General features: G+C 37.7%; 1 protein-coding gene across 6 annotated transcripts in view; it reads left to right on the forward strand.

Moving 5' to 3' along the window:
- WT1 (WT1 transcription factor) overlaps window positions 1-13226 on the forward strand; it is a 46292-nt gene extending 33066 nt beyond the window's left edge. For 2 of the 6 annotated variants that reach the window (XM_074997640.1, XM_074997642.1), the window contains exons 7-9: window positions 6481-6570; window positions 8014-8106; window positions 11172-13226. In XM_074997640.1, the coding sequence (XP_074853741.1) occupies window positions 6481-6570; window positions 8014-8106; window positions 11172-11293 (305 nt within the window). In that variant the 3' untranslated portion in view covers window positions 11294-13226. The remainder of the gene's footprint in view (window positions 1-6480; window positions 6571-8013; window positions 8107-11171) is intronic. The other 4 variants (XM_074997643.1, XM_074997644.1, XM_074997645.1 and 1 more) reach the window with 2 other exon arrangements.
- Window positions 13227-14032: the final 806 nt, after the last annotated feature.

Below are 14032 nucleotides of genomic sequence, written 5' to 3' on the forward strand. Positions count from 1 at the left end.
TGTTTCTTTTGTCTTTCCCTGTTTCTCAGCATGAGGGCTGTGAAGCCATTACACAGAAAGCTTTGGAAACCAATCTTTCTTTTATGGAGGAATTCACTTCCCTGAATCACTGCTGTCGGGGGGTGGGGCCTCTCTTCCTGCTGGCAGTGCTTACTGAGTGACAGCTTCTTTACTAGTCCTTTTTTCCATATCCTATTTGCTTTTTTAAATGCAAGGCATTGTCTTAGAGGCAGATCTATAGGACTATGTCTACACAACAAGTTATTTAGAAATAACAGCCATTATTTCAAAGTAACTATCCTAGCTCCTACACAATGCAACCACTATTTTGAAATAATTTTGAAATAGTGGCTGGCTTATTTTGAAATTGGTAACGAGGAATAGTGTAATTATTTAGAAATATGTTCTACTCCCTGTCTTAACAGCACCTATTTAAAAGTAAGCCATAGTGCATCCAATGACTTTATTTCAAAATGGGCTCTATGGCTATGTCTACACTAGCAAGTACTTTTAAAAGATTTTTCCAAAGAAGGGGGCTCTTTTGAAAAATCCCATGGAATCTCTCCACACAAAAAGCATACTTTCGAAAGTAAATTGAAAGGATGCAGCATGCTCCTTTCCCATTTCTTTCTAAAGAAAATGTGTTTAGATGCTCCAAAGGCCTTTGTTTTTCAAAAGAGCAGTACTCATGGGACCTGATTTTTTTTTTTTTTTTTTTTTTTAAATCCCTGGCACTCTCTTTTGAAAGAGCAGGGGCTATGTGGCTGCTCTCTTTCGAAAGAACAGATCACTCTTTTGACCCGCTTTGTGTGTGTGTGTGTGTGTGTGTGTGTGTGTGTGTACACAAACATGCACTCTTTCAAAAGAAGTTCTTTCGGAAAAGATCTTCAGGAAGAACTTCTTTCGAAAGATCTCTGTAGTGTAGATGTAGCCTGTGTGTGTAGATGCTGTGTTTTGACATAGCCAAGTATGTTTTGTGTGTAGCAGCATTATTTTGAAGTAAGCTATTCTGGAATAGCTCTTCTGGAACATCTTATTTTGAAAAAAGCTGCTGTGTAGACATAAGGGACTTTCATCAGGCTAGTCTGAATGTAATAGAGCAGGCAGCTAAGGGCCACCTGGTAAAGTAAACCCACAGCTCTCTTAAACTGTTCTTAATGTGAGACTAAACAGGCAGATGAGCAACACCTGAGCATTGTAAATGTAGGCGTCAGTGCTAAATATGCCAATTGGGCTGTGTGGAGTCAGACACCTAGAAAGGGTAGAGGCAGTGCAATATCTAGCAAGATGCTCTGCACTCACAGAAAGAGGGACACTCCTCCTTTTCTTCCACTAATATACACAACTCTGCATAGACGGTACTCTGGATAGCTGAAAGAAAGCTGGACCGCTTCCAGAGGCCAGCTACAATAGAGGTTACGTTTGGTTGTATTAATTCTTTCTTTAGCCCGTATATAATTGTACTATTCCTGGGTTAATGTGGTATTTGAATACAAATGTAGTTAAAAGCCCTTCCACCTTTCTTATTATATAATGGACCAGGTTTTGCAATAATGGAGACTTTATTTGAAACAGGATGAACTATTAATATGGAAACTTAAACTAGCTGTTAGTGCTGTTACAAAATAATTTTGGTTCCTGATGTTTTTCTTCCCATCACCTACTAGATATTTATAGATGCTTGACTCATTAGTTCTTCTACTTATGTCCTTTTCCCCCAAGATAATGTTACCAACTGGTATATTGCAAAATGAAGCAGTGTTCTGAAACATGAAATTGGAATCTCTAATCAGTTTTTACTAATGTTTCAACAAAGTTCTTTTTGAAAACACATTCACATTTTGTACCCTTGAAGACTGCATATCTATGGGTAGCAATACAGTTATTGAAACACAAAATGATAAAAACACACTTGTTATCTTGGAATATTCCACTGTAGTAGATTGGGCTCCTAAAGAAATGCAAAAATAAATATAAATAATAAACAATACTGTAGATAATGTGGTGAATAGATTTCAAGGATTGCTTTGAGGACTGATTATATAGATGTACAAATAAAATATTGCACACACAGATACACATCTTCATGAACCTGGTCTATGGCAGAAACGTCACTGTTCTTTCCAGATTTTGTCTGATGATACTCTAATCCCTAGTAAAGATATGAATGTACTCTGAATAAAAACCTGGCCATCTTGTACAGAAAATAGCTTTTTGGATCTTCTGTCTCTAAAAGCTTTAATTTAAAAAGAGAGAAAAAACAGTAATTGTCCAGAAGTGTTTTGTAAGGATTTTGTAACATATAGGGAAAGCATGTGTGCTGGTTATTCTGTCTAGTAGCTGCCCTCAATGAAGGCTGAGAGCCTGCAATTAATGGAGTTAATCCTTTTAATTCAAGTGTCAGGGGATTGAGCTTGTGGTGCTGAAAGTCCAAGGTTGTGTTTGCAAGTGTATAGCCATAGGTTTGCTGCACCATAAATTACATAGTAAATATGTAGAGGTGCTACATTTCACAGTGATTTGGTTTTATGGATTATACACTGCTGCCAAAACCCAGTCAGTATGGTGTGAGTCTTTTGGACATCCCTTCTGTGTTCCTTCCTCCATCTAGTTACTTATATGACCTTCCTTGCCGTTGTATCTAGGCACCTTGCAATCATTAAATTTTATCCTCCAAAGTCCCTAAGAGGTAGAGAAATACCCCTATTCTACAGATGGGGAAGGAAAGGTAGGTTAAATGACTTGTCTATGCTTATGCATGAGGTCTGTGGTTGAGTGGGGAATTGTACCCTGGCATCTAGGTGTCAGGTCAGTGCCCTACGCTGTCCTTCCTCTATTAATATTGATTGGAGGCGGACCTTGTAAGATTTCATTCTTGTGAGATAATATGCAGCATTGAAAATATTTCTTTTCTTGCCAAGTCAGAAATCCACACCCCTTACATTTTTGTGCAAAGAAAATGCACAATTATCTTTCAGCCTGAATTGCAAAAAAAGTCCAAAAATTTACTGAAACAAGTTATAATTTATACATACACTTACATTGATATTGAACTGCATCTGCAAACGGGATCTGCACCAAGGAGCACTAGCCCACCTCCCCATCCAAGAACTCCTCCACCAAACGCATACTTGAATGACCAATGTTATGCACTTACAGGGAAGTATAACCAAAGCACAAATACAAAATGCAATATTTAGGTAAATCTGGAATAACTGCATTTGTTTGAAAGAATCTGCCTTCCATTTACACTTGTATAATTTTGGCCCACTTTGAATAAGGACACTGACACATATTTGAGACTCCAATAAAAATAAAATTAAAATAGAAGCAAATAAAAAAGCAAACCAGAACTAGGTCAGCTCAGATTTATTTTGTGTCTGCAGCAGTACTTTAAACCTCAAGTGCGATTTGTGTTTTCTAATTCTAAAATAAAAATGGCTTCATATTGAAATATTCTTCTCCCTCTGCCCCACCCCACAGCTTGCCCCCAGGTGTAATGTTTCATCAAAATGGGGAGGTGGGTTAGTGCACTCTGGCCAGCCTTTATGATGTTCTTGTTAGTACTGAAATGTAAATAAACGTGAAAAACTGAGCAAGGAAGCTGAGGGCAAAGGGCAAGTACAGTCTGATTTTCAACTTCTTTCTGTTTTGTATTTGTCACTTGGGAAAATACTACAGATAAAAATCCCATAATATTGTTTGCACATTGCTCAGACTTGGAGGATTGAGCGCTAATGGTGGATGCCCCAATGAACCCTGGGAGTGATGACATTACAAACAATCTTTTTGTTAAGCAGTTTAGAGAATCTGCTGTGTGTTTGGTGTTGAACACCTAGGACAGTTTTCTGGATACTTTTTTTGATTCTTACTGAAGTTATTATACGTCTCTGTTAACTTTGGTGGGCGCTTAATTAGGCCCCTGCTGAAGCCCAAGAATCATGGAGAGGGAAATTATGGATCCTTTCCAAATCTCACCCCATTTCCTTCTGCACTCAATTTCAACACACTTTTTTGTGTCAGTTTGCTGGTTTGGCTGACCCCCTCACCCACTTTGTATGTTGGTTGATGTTTTTTCTGTTCTAATAAAATATTTTCAATTAATTGTTTTTAAATGGCTTCAATCTACAAACTGCCATCTAGTGGTTAAATTGCAAAACAATTCTGCCCAAACAAATCGGAATGCAAGTGAGCAGCTCTGGTTCCAACAAAAGAAGGTTGTTGATAATCTGAAAAAAGGCATCAAAGTTCTCAGGCAAGTAGATCATTTTGTAAAACAAAAATAAAGGTCCTTTTGTTTTCAAAGTGGATGTGTTCAAGCCTGTTAGACTGTCCTATTTAATTGTCTAATTAAACAACTTCTGCATTTATATTGCACTTAGGAGACAATCATCCTGTTACTGCATTCTATTCCACTGGCATTCAGTCTCTTAAATCTGTCAAATGACTGAATCTCTTGAAAGTAAGTGGTTTCCTAGAATTAGACATTGCAGGGGAACTTCCTGTGGTAAAAGCATACAGAATCTTTTCAAACATTTGTAGCAAATGTAATAATTTACATAAACAAATTAAACTGAACAGATATGGAATCACTTATGCTTAGTTTTAAGAGTCAGTAAACTCCTTTGGGTACTTGCCCCCGGAAGTTATAAAGATTTTTATACAGATATTTAAGTATGGGGAAAATTTTGATCTTGGCTATACTGCTATAAATCTCCGTTAACATAAATAGTTAATCAACATTTGCAAAAGTGTTGCTGAGATCAGAATGTGACTCATTCCAGAATGTCACATTTTTGTTTTAAGCTAAAGTCATAATTTTGATAAAACAAAAATTATAGAGATGTAATATTGTAATTTTTGAAAATAAGTAAGGATAAGCTACAAAGAAAAATATTTTCAAGGTTAAAATTACTATGCCCTTTCAATAAGGAAGCATTTTAAATTTTGCAATAAAATATAAAAGGAGTCAGTTCACTCTTGTAGATCACACACAACATGAACACAAGTATCTAAGCATATGCCTGCTGTGCACTTCACAATGTACAGAACTCATTCTAGATTCAAATGGGGCTAAGAGAAACTTATTTCTGTGGTCATTATTACAAACTAATACCACAAACACAAATAACAACAGTCCTGTGGAACCAGGACTTTTTGTTGTTTGTGAAGCTACAGACTCACATGACTATCCCTCTGAGATTATTTACTATCACACAGAATTTTGACATTTAGATGTTTGGGAGTTTCATACATTTTAAAAAATACACCTGTCTTCAAGCTGCTTTTTTTTAACTCCTTCATTTTGGGTCTTTGTTGTACACCTCACCCCTCCAAAGCAGAAAAACCAAGTTCCATGCAATTGACTGCATGTAGAATTTTCATATGAAGCATTTAAACACCAGTGTCCTTCCTGCTCTGCACACACATTAAATGGCTCAATTCTGCCACTGTAAAAGGGCCTTAGGGTGGTTGTAAATATAAATTATGTATTTTATGACCTTCTAGCTTGACAGGGTGGTGTAAAGAGACCTTCATGTAAATGAGGATCGGACCTTAAAATTCTTTGTCAGTAAGATTGTTATCCCTTCTGTGCTGGTCATCCTACTATTACACAGTGTGCTGTACACTAGTTTGTTTCTACTCTTCTCTCTGGAAATGGCTGCATTTCCATTATGTTTGTATGCTTAGATGCTTTGTAAAGCTCTTGTGGTTAAAGGTACTGTATGGATGTGAGGTGGTGGTGGTTGTTTTATTTTAAGGCCAGTGTATCGCTTTGGTCTCAGGCAGTCTTGAGTTCTTGGGTGAGGGAGGTATTTTCATGTGAAATATGGCTTTTCATAGTCTTTAAGAGGAGTGACGGAATAGGAATTTTGGGCAAGAAATTTGCTTTCTTCCAAATTTGAGTATTGCCATTTTTTACACAGTTATCCCAGATAAAAATTTACCAGTCCTAATGCTTTGTGTTTGATCTTTTTATCTTCATATCCAGTTTATAGCAATTTATAAATCTTTCATTTGTGTAAATTATTTCCTTGTGAAAATTGGAAAAGGGGTTAGAATGTGGCCTTCCGTGGGAACAAGAGCAATTGCTCTTTTTATTGTTAGATATTAGAATAATGGCAAATATTGGAATAAATATTAAGGCAGCTTTGGGTTCAGTTTTGTAATTTTCATCTGTTTCTGTACCCCATTTTAGAACAAACTGATTCAAGATCAAATTTCATCAAGGTAAATGAATTGTGCTAGATCCTCAGCTGATGTAAATCTTCATGCTTCCACTGATTTCAAGCTACCTCAATTTGAATCAACTGAGAATCTGGTCCATTAACTCTAGACTGCCTTAAAAATAAATATGTGAGAAGATGCCCTAGCCTTTTAGAGTAGGACATTTTATAAATAGAGAGACTCATTAAACATGAAGCTGATGTGCTTCTAAATTCAGGAATACCTTTTTAATGAAACCGTTGCCTTCTTAAGGTGAGAAACCGTACCAATGTGACTTTAAGGACTGTGAGCGAAGGTTCTCTCGTTCAGACCAACTCAAACGACACCAAAGGCGACACACAGGTTTGTTGGGTATAGTTCTTTCTTTTTCTAATATTCATAGGAGGTAATTTTCTATTTCAGAGAAGATTCATCTTTAATTAGACTGTAGGGGTAGTGATTTTCTAGTAGCATTTCAGAAACACAAATGTATGCCTCAGTAAGTGAGCTTGTGGATTCTGTAAAGTAGTATTTAAACTTTCCAAAATGAAACATTCTGCTCCCCGAAGTGACATGAATGGAGTAGGAAATATTCTCTCTGGCCCTGTCTACACAGCCCCCTCGCTTCTGGATGGAGCATGGTAATGAGCAAAGGGGAATATTCAATTGAGGCACAGATTTAAATATCACATACCTCATTTACATATTTCCATGAGATTTTGCTTCCGGAAGAGCTCCTCCCAGAAGCAAGAGCCGTTAAATCCACGCCTCATCTGAATATTCCCCTTTGCTCATTACCATGCCCCTTCCAGAAGCGAGGGGGCTGTGTATACGTGGCGTCTTTGAACAAGGAATGATTAAACTAAATAAAACCATCTACTCGTAATCTTATAAAAGTAATTAATGCAGTTAATACGTCAGTGATAGAGAGCAGGAAAAGCCCTGCACTCACCTTTGTGTGAGGCCTGAAAGGCAATGGAACTACCAAGTATGTGCATGCAGAAAGGAGGAGCAGATGATTGTTTACGCCGCACCCGTTGCATTCTATAGAGCACTGCTGTTAATCAGATCCCAATTCTGCACAGTGCTTAGGCATGTACTTAATTGTGAGCATGTGCTTAAATCCCACTGACTTTAAGTGTGTGTGGCTATAGTGGCCAAAACCTCTGTGCAGGAAGCATGTTGAAATAAGTTATTCCAGAAAAACCCTGAAGTGTAGACAGCCTCAGTCTACAAAGTGGAGAATGATGTGGCTCTCTGGACTGAGGAATATTACAAGCACTGTTCCCTCTATTTTTTCCATCCATTTGTGGAATAAAGTTTGTTGTGTGCACCCAGGCATTTGTGGATGTGCACCACCAGTAGAAACATATGCTGTCAGCTGTGGGAGTCTATGGGCACTCTGCTAATCAGTTGGGCAGTACTGGAAACTCTTCTAGGTGGCCACCCAAGCACTCAATCACTGGCACCAGAAAATTAATAAGCTTCACAAAGTTTTTATTCATCATGACTTTCCATATTTTGAATTCTGTGGTTTAGTGCTTAGTTACACTGGTTGCAGCTGGGACGCTTTGTACCACAGAGTGTTAACCGGTCATTAGGAGAAAGACAGGGTTACGAAAGGCTAACTTGTGAAGTGGCAAGTTTAATGCTGTTTGGGACACGTAGGCGGGTAGCTGGGGAGGAGTAGTTACGGGAACTATTAACAAAAATTCCAGTATTTTGAAAATTCAGAAATAACTGATCTCCTTGAGCTCTCCCATGAGATGTTAGAGTACAGGAATAGACTTTTTTTTATCTGTTTAGGTGTGAAACCTTTCCAGTGTAAAACCTGTCAGAGAAAGTTCTCCAGATCTGATCATCTGAAGACTCATACCAGGACTCATACAGGTAAAACAAGTGCGTAAACTTTTCTTCACATTTATATTTCATTATTTATTTAAGCTAAGTCAATTTTACTGCAATTTAAATGTTTTGAGGGACTCTTTGAATCTTGGCTGACATTTTCAAAAGTGCCTGAATGACTTAGGAAACTGAGTCCCATTGACTTCCAGGGAGATTGGCTCCTACAAGCCCCAAGTACTTTTCAAATTAGGACTTAGGCTCCTGTATTATGGCTCCTGTATTACTTAAGTGCTTTTGAAAATGTTATTACTTTGTGTTTTCAGGACACGTCAGTTTGGCATAATGTATTTTGTCAGATTTTGTGAAATGGTTTTAATGACCTCCGACCACAAGCATCCCCATGTGCATAAACTATTAACACCACAATTGCCTACAGAGAGGCCGTTTAGTGCCAGCCTCAGTGAAGGCTCATGGAGTAGAAGGATCCTCTCATCTCTGCTCATGGCTTGTCTAGTCCAGGGCTGAGGAGGCCTAATGTAAGATAGGCTGGGAAAGCTGGCATTACTGTTAAATGTCTCTTAAGAATCAAACCAGTCCTTCTGCTAACCCTAAACAGCCATGTGCACAAAATCTAAAGTAAATACATGACAAAATGTTTAAGGAACATTTGAGGAAACATAAAGATGAAATTAAAATAGTCCCTTTCTGTAGTATTTTGACTGGACCCTCATATTCAGGAGGTAATTTTAGAATTTTGTGAAGCTACTTTTTCTGTTATAGCGGTTTGCACCGTGCTTGGCCAAACAATTTGATCTACTAACTTATATGAAAATTGGCTTGTCTTGCTCTTTTTCAAACAAAAAGCAGTCAAGTAGCACTTTAAAGACTAGCAAAATAGTTTATTAGGTGAGCTCTCGTGGGACAGACCCACTTCTTCAGACCACTTCTTCAGTGGGTCGGTCCCACGAGAGCTCACCTAATAAATTATTTTGCTAGTCTTTAAAGTGCTACTTTTTGTTTTGATAGTATATAGACTAGCACAGCCCCCTCTCTGTTGCTTTTTTTAGAGTTCTATATTATTACATATCTTAGTGCTGTTTGTAATGGGCTCAGGCTTTGAAATGTGCCTCCACATTGCCAGACGAGGACTTGTAGGAAGTCCTATTCCCCCAGCTAAAATGAAGAGTTTTGCTCTTCCCTTTCCTCCCACAAAATATTCGTGTTTAACATTAAAGAAAAATAATTCACTACAATCAGAACTTTTCAGCTGTAGGATGCCAGCACTTTCCAGGCTCTCTCCAAAAGAAAGCTTAAGACAATATGTTGTGTCTTTCATTGTTTGCACTTTTATTTTCTGCAAATGGCAAAGGGGACAGTTTTTTAAATCCTTAGTTTATGCCCACTGTCAAAGTGTCAGCTAGGCCAGAAACTGGGTGCATTTTCATTAGGAAAAAAGTGTGTTCCTTGTTAACATGAGGTAAATTCCTAGTGAAGCCAAGGAACTGTGTAGTTTTCAAAGAAATTAGAGTGAGTTAAAGCTAGGCAGGAATATAGGTTTTACCTCAACCAGTTAACATATGAAAGCTACAGACTGCCTATTTTCACTAGGATTTTGCCCCTGTTAGTTACCTCAAGTTAAAAAAAAAACTTTCCCCACGGCCCCAATGAAGACAAGGCCATAAGCTCTGTTCTGTTCCCAAGTGAGAGGAGTCAAGCAAAGCCCAGACCCTGAGGCTTTATCACCTCATAGCCACAACATGAGCTGGACCTGTCTTTGCTGCCAAAAAGGTGTGTTTTTACAACCAGATAGATAACTCAAGATGTCTCCAAGGAGACCTACATCAACAGAACTAAGGTACACACAGTTTTATTTTTTCCTTCATGGAGCTAGTGGAGGTCAGTACTAAAGCACTTGGAGCTGATGTTGACTAGCTAATTATATAGTCAAGTAGCTAAACTGACAAATAGCAAGCAATCCCGTGGCACCTTAGAGACTAACAAATTTATTAGGCCATGAGCTTTCATGGGTAAAACCTACTTCTTCAGATGAAAACCCAAATTTATGATTAACTGGACTTCAAACCCTGTTTATGTATCTGTTTCACTGCTGGACATTTTGCAAACAAACATAACTTCACCACAGTCCAAACTTCCCCTTAGTCTGTAAGTTTTGAAATGATCAGCAAATGATCTGCACAAACATGAGTCACAGAAGAGGATGGCATAGTGGTAGTGGTAGTTAGGGAAGCTCATGGCAACCCTAGAGTGTATTGAATTAAAGAATGTTGACCTCTTGCTTGCACAGATGAATTTGGTTCCAGAAACAGACCTGTACATACTTAAAAAGACAAACAAATAGAAAATCCAAGATGATATGGCTAACTATACAAATCTAGAAAAAGAATAACATTTCTGATTCTATTCTGACTTGTGTCTTGCTCTGATCTGCTGGAAATATGAACTGTTACTGCATTTGCATGCTGTGGTAAAATGAAGAATTGATAAAAGCGCAGAAATGCTATTTTTCTGTTTGGAGTCTTTTTGGGTTTTTGAATATTGATTTGCTTAGGGCAATGCCGAGGAAAACTCGGAACATTCCAGGCCTCCAATAATTTCCCATTTTTTCTTCTCAGTGGGACATTTGAGGTCTGCTTGACTTGGAGAGCAGTGAGGAACTTTTTGTACCAGCTCACCAAACCTGAGGCTAAGCTCCATAAACCTCTTCTTACTCAACTCAATAGGTCTTCACTGAGCATTGATAGCTTGATAGAGCCTATTAAAGTAATTGGAAATGACTGACTACCATGGGGATCATGCTTAAAACAATAACCAGTGTGCCAGGCCTGCATCCTTCCTTCAGGAATGTGCTGTTACAAATCTTCAGCTTAATCTTAAAAGGGTGTCTTTAAAACTTGGGTTGAATAAGAAATGCCCTTGTTTAGGACCTGGTCTTGCAGAGTGCTTAGCATCGAAATGAATGGGAATTTGAGGGCATTCAGTACCTTACAGAGATGGACCCATAGTTTTCCTATTGAACGGAGTTCTAAAGAAACAAAATAAGTAGTAAATGTTTCAACCCATCCTTATGCCAGCTAAATAATGGGTGTTTTTATTAACAGGTGAAAAGCCATTCAGCTGTAGATGGCCCAGCTGTCAAAAAAAATTTGCCAGATCCGATGAATTAGTCCGTCATCACAACATGCACCAGAGGAACATGACTAAACTTCAGTTGGCCCTTTAGAAAATTCAAATAAATGAATAAACCAGATGGGACATTATGAACTACTGTAATCTTTTCAATCATCCTTGACCACCTCTTTAGGAACGCTATGTCTGTCTTCACTATCCACCTGAGACAGGTTTACTAAACTGTAGGATTCTGTTCAGTTTTGTCATCCATTTGGATTTTGAAAAAAAATTCCCATTCAATAATGCTAAGTGAGTTTTTTAGGACATTGTTATGGAGTTAGAGACTGTTACAGTAAAAATATTACTACGAACTGTAGTTACTCGTGGTGTTTTTTCCTCTGAAAAGCTTTCAGTTTTTATTTCCACTTGAATGTTGCCAGGTGCAAATTTAGAGCACCTTATTCAGTCAAACTGTGTGTGCATGTCTGCTAAGGTAAAGTTGTATGCTTATGGCACATGTGCATACACTAAGGTTTCTAAATTGTAATACATTCACACACGCCAAAAAAAAAAAACTAAAACACTTGGGACATTTTTGGTTTTGAGACTTTTGTACTTGTACTGCTGCAGGGCAATTTTTTAAAATGTAAGCTCTGATCTGAATTTCACAAATCAACTTAAAAAATTTCTAGAGCAGCTTATGCTAGATGAACCAGTGCCACTTTGTGCAGAAAATTAGAATCTTACAATTAAGTTAACTTGCTTTTAACTTTCCAGCATTAAGCCCCAGAAATTGTATTATCTCTGTTTAAATCTTTTTTGTGTTTTGGACTGGTTTAAATTTATTCCATCATGAGATGCACAGATCTCCTTCTTACCCCAAACAGATTCCACTCATTGTAGGCATTTGGGATTTGTTTATAATGTAAACCACACTGGTTATGTGGTTAGCAAGTTGTATAAACTTAAAACTGAACTGAAATGGGGCTGGTCCAGGATCTTCATTAACAGATTACTCTTAAAATAAGTAACTTAAAAAGACTCTTTGTCAAGTATATGTGAAAGAGACATTAGTGTGAGGAAATATATTGTTTCAGGGTTTGGGGAGGAGGGGTTTATTATTTCCTATTAATTGCTTGAAATGGCATATGTGTGTGTATATATCTAATAATGTATTGCTCTTAGACAGCTAAAATTAGAATATGTATAAATATTAGGTGCATCACTGTTTTGATGTTGTTGCTGTTACAAATTATTGATAACACTATGAATGTAACCTGTATTTTTCACCAAGCTTTCAATTAAAGCCCCTTCAAAGAGAAAAAAATGAAAGTACAACAGCTGCCTTCTTTCTTGGCTGGTATTAGATTTCACATGCCACGTCCAATAGTTTCCATTTTTTGTATATAAAGGTACCACCAGCATTGATGACCACTAGTTAACCTGTCCAGGTCTTGACCACAATTTATCCATCTCACTGGGGAATTATACTGGCAACAGAAAGCAGTATTGGGTTTCATATTATGTTATAAAGCAGTTTCTTCAATCTTTTTTCTTACAGTAGTTTGTGTTTTAGTAGATTAGACCAATACAATGTGAGTGTAAACACGACCGCTTAATCAAAAGTCTTTGAAAGAGAACATATAGCTATGTCTTGACTACAGGGATTTGTTGTTAGAAGTTTGTGTTGGAAAATATCTTGCAACAAAACTTCTGTCGACAGATCACATCCAGACTGCAGGGCAGATCGAAATAATTTAGGAGGTCACAGGCTGGTTAGCAGGTAAAACTTAAATTACAACTGTGGTGTACTAAATCAGTCAAGCAGGTTGAAATAACAGTTTTCTTCTAGATGGTGAAGTGTGAAAATGAGGATATACATAATGGTTACTTTTTCATCCTGCATGATTTTTATTTTGTAAATAAAACAACCTGATTTGGTGTCATCAGGCTCAGATTTTCACCTTGCAAAATTATTGTATCCACTTCCCTTAAAAATGCTAATGTATGTTTCCAAGGTCTTTTTTTTTCTCTCTCTCTCTAGCTATCACGGGTTAGGCTTTTGGCAGCAGCATTCCCAAGAAAACTTAATTCTTCTAGTTCTCTTCTTCACATGAATATTGCATCATTGTTAATTACTGCTGGGATACTGTGACTCATTTATATCTGTTATTTTTTATCTTTTGCTGTCAAAAGACCACATCTCTCTGGAGAAACCCATAACAAGTGTGGCAAACATCAAATATTTGGACCTAATGGTGTGTGTAAAACTATGCAGTATTAAATAAATAAAACAGCCCCACCTTGTCCTCTGGCAACACTCTGCTTTAGAAAGAATGTTCTCTGATTTACCCAGTAGCTTTTTCTGACTACAAAAACAGGTTGCTTTTTAGTCTGCACCCAAAAGAGAGATCAGCCAGATATGTTTATATCTCCCTCTCTCTCTCTCTCTCTCTCTCTCTCTCTCTCTCTCACACACACACACACACACACACACACACACACACACACACACACACACACACACACACACACACACACACACACACACACACACACAAAGAATAAAATAAAAAAAGCTTTCCAACCTCTGGTTATGCCTGCACTAGTCAAACATAAATAAAACTATCTCCTTGAAATATAACCATAACTATAGTACAATGGGGCCCAGATGTTCAGTGCCCTGCAAATAAGCCTGTCTGCGGCTTTCCTCCTGTAGTGAATTGCAAGGCGAATACTAGTAGTTAGAAGGAAACACATCTGCAGAAGCAAATAATGAAGACTGTGTTGGTGGGGGCTGAATATCCGTCCATTTGTATTTTGGCTCTAGCCTCTTTTTTTAATGAAAGCA

Source organism: Carettochelys insculpta, chromosome 6 (assembly GCF_033958435.1).
Source record: "Carettochelys insculpta isolate YL-2023 chromosome 6, ASM3395843v1, whole genome shotgun sequence".
NCBI classification, from domain to species: Eukaryota; Metazoa; Chordata; order Testudines; family Carettochelyidae; genus Carettochelys; species Carettochelys insculpta.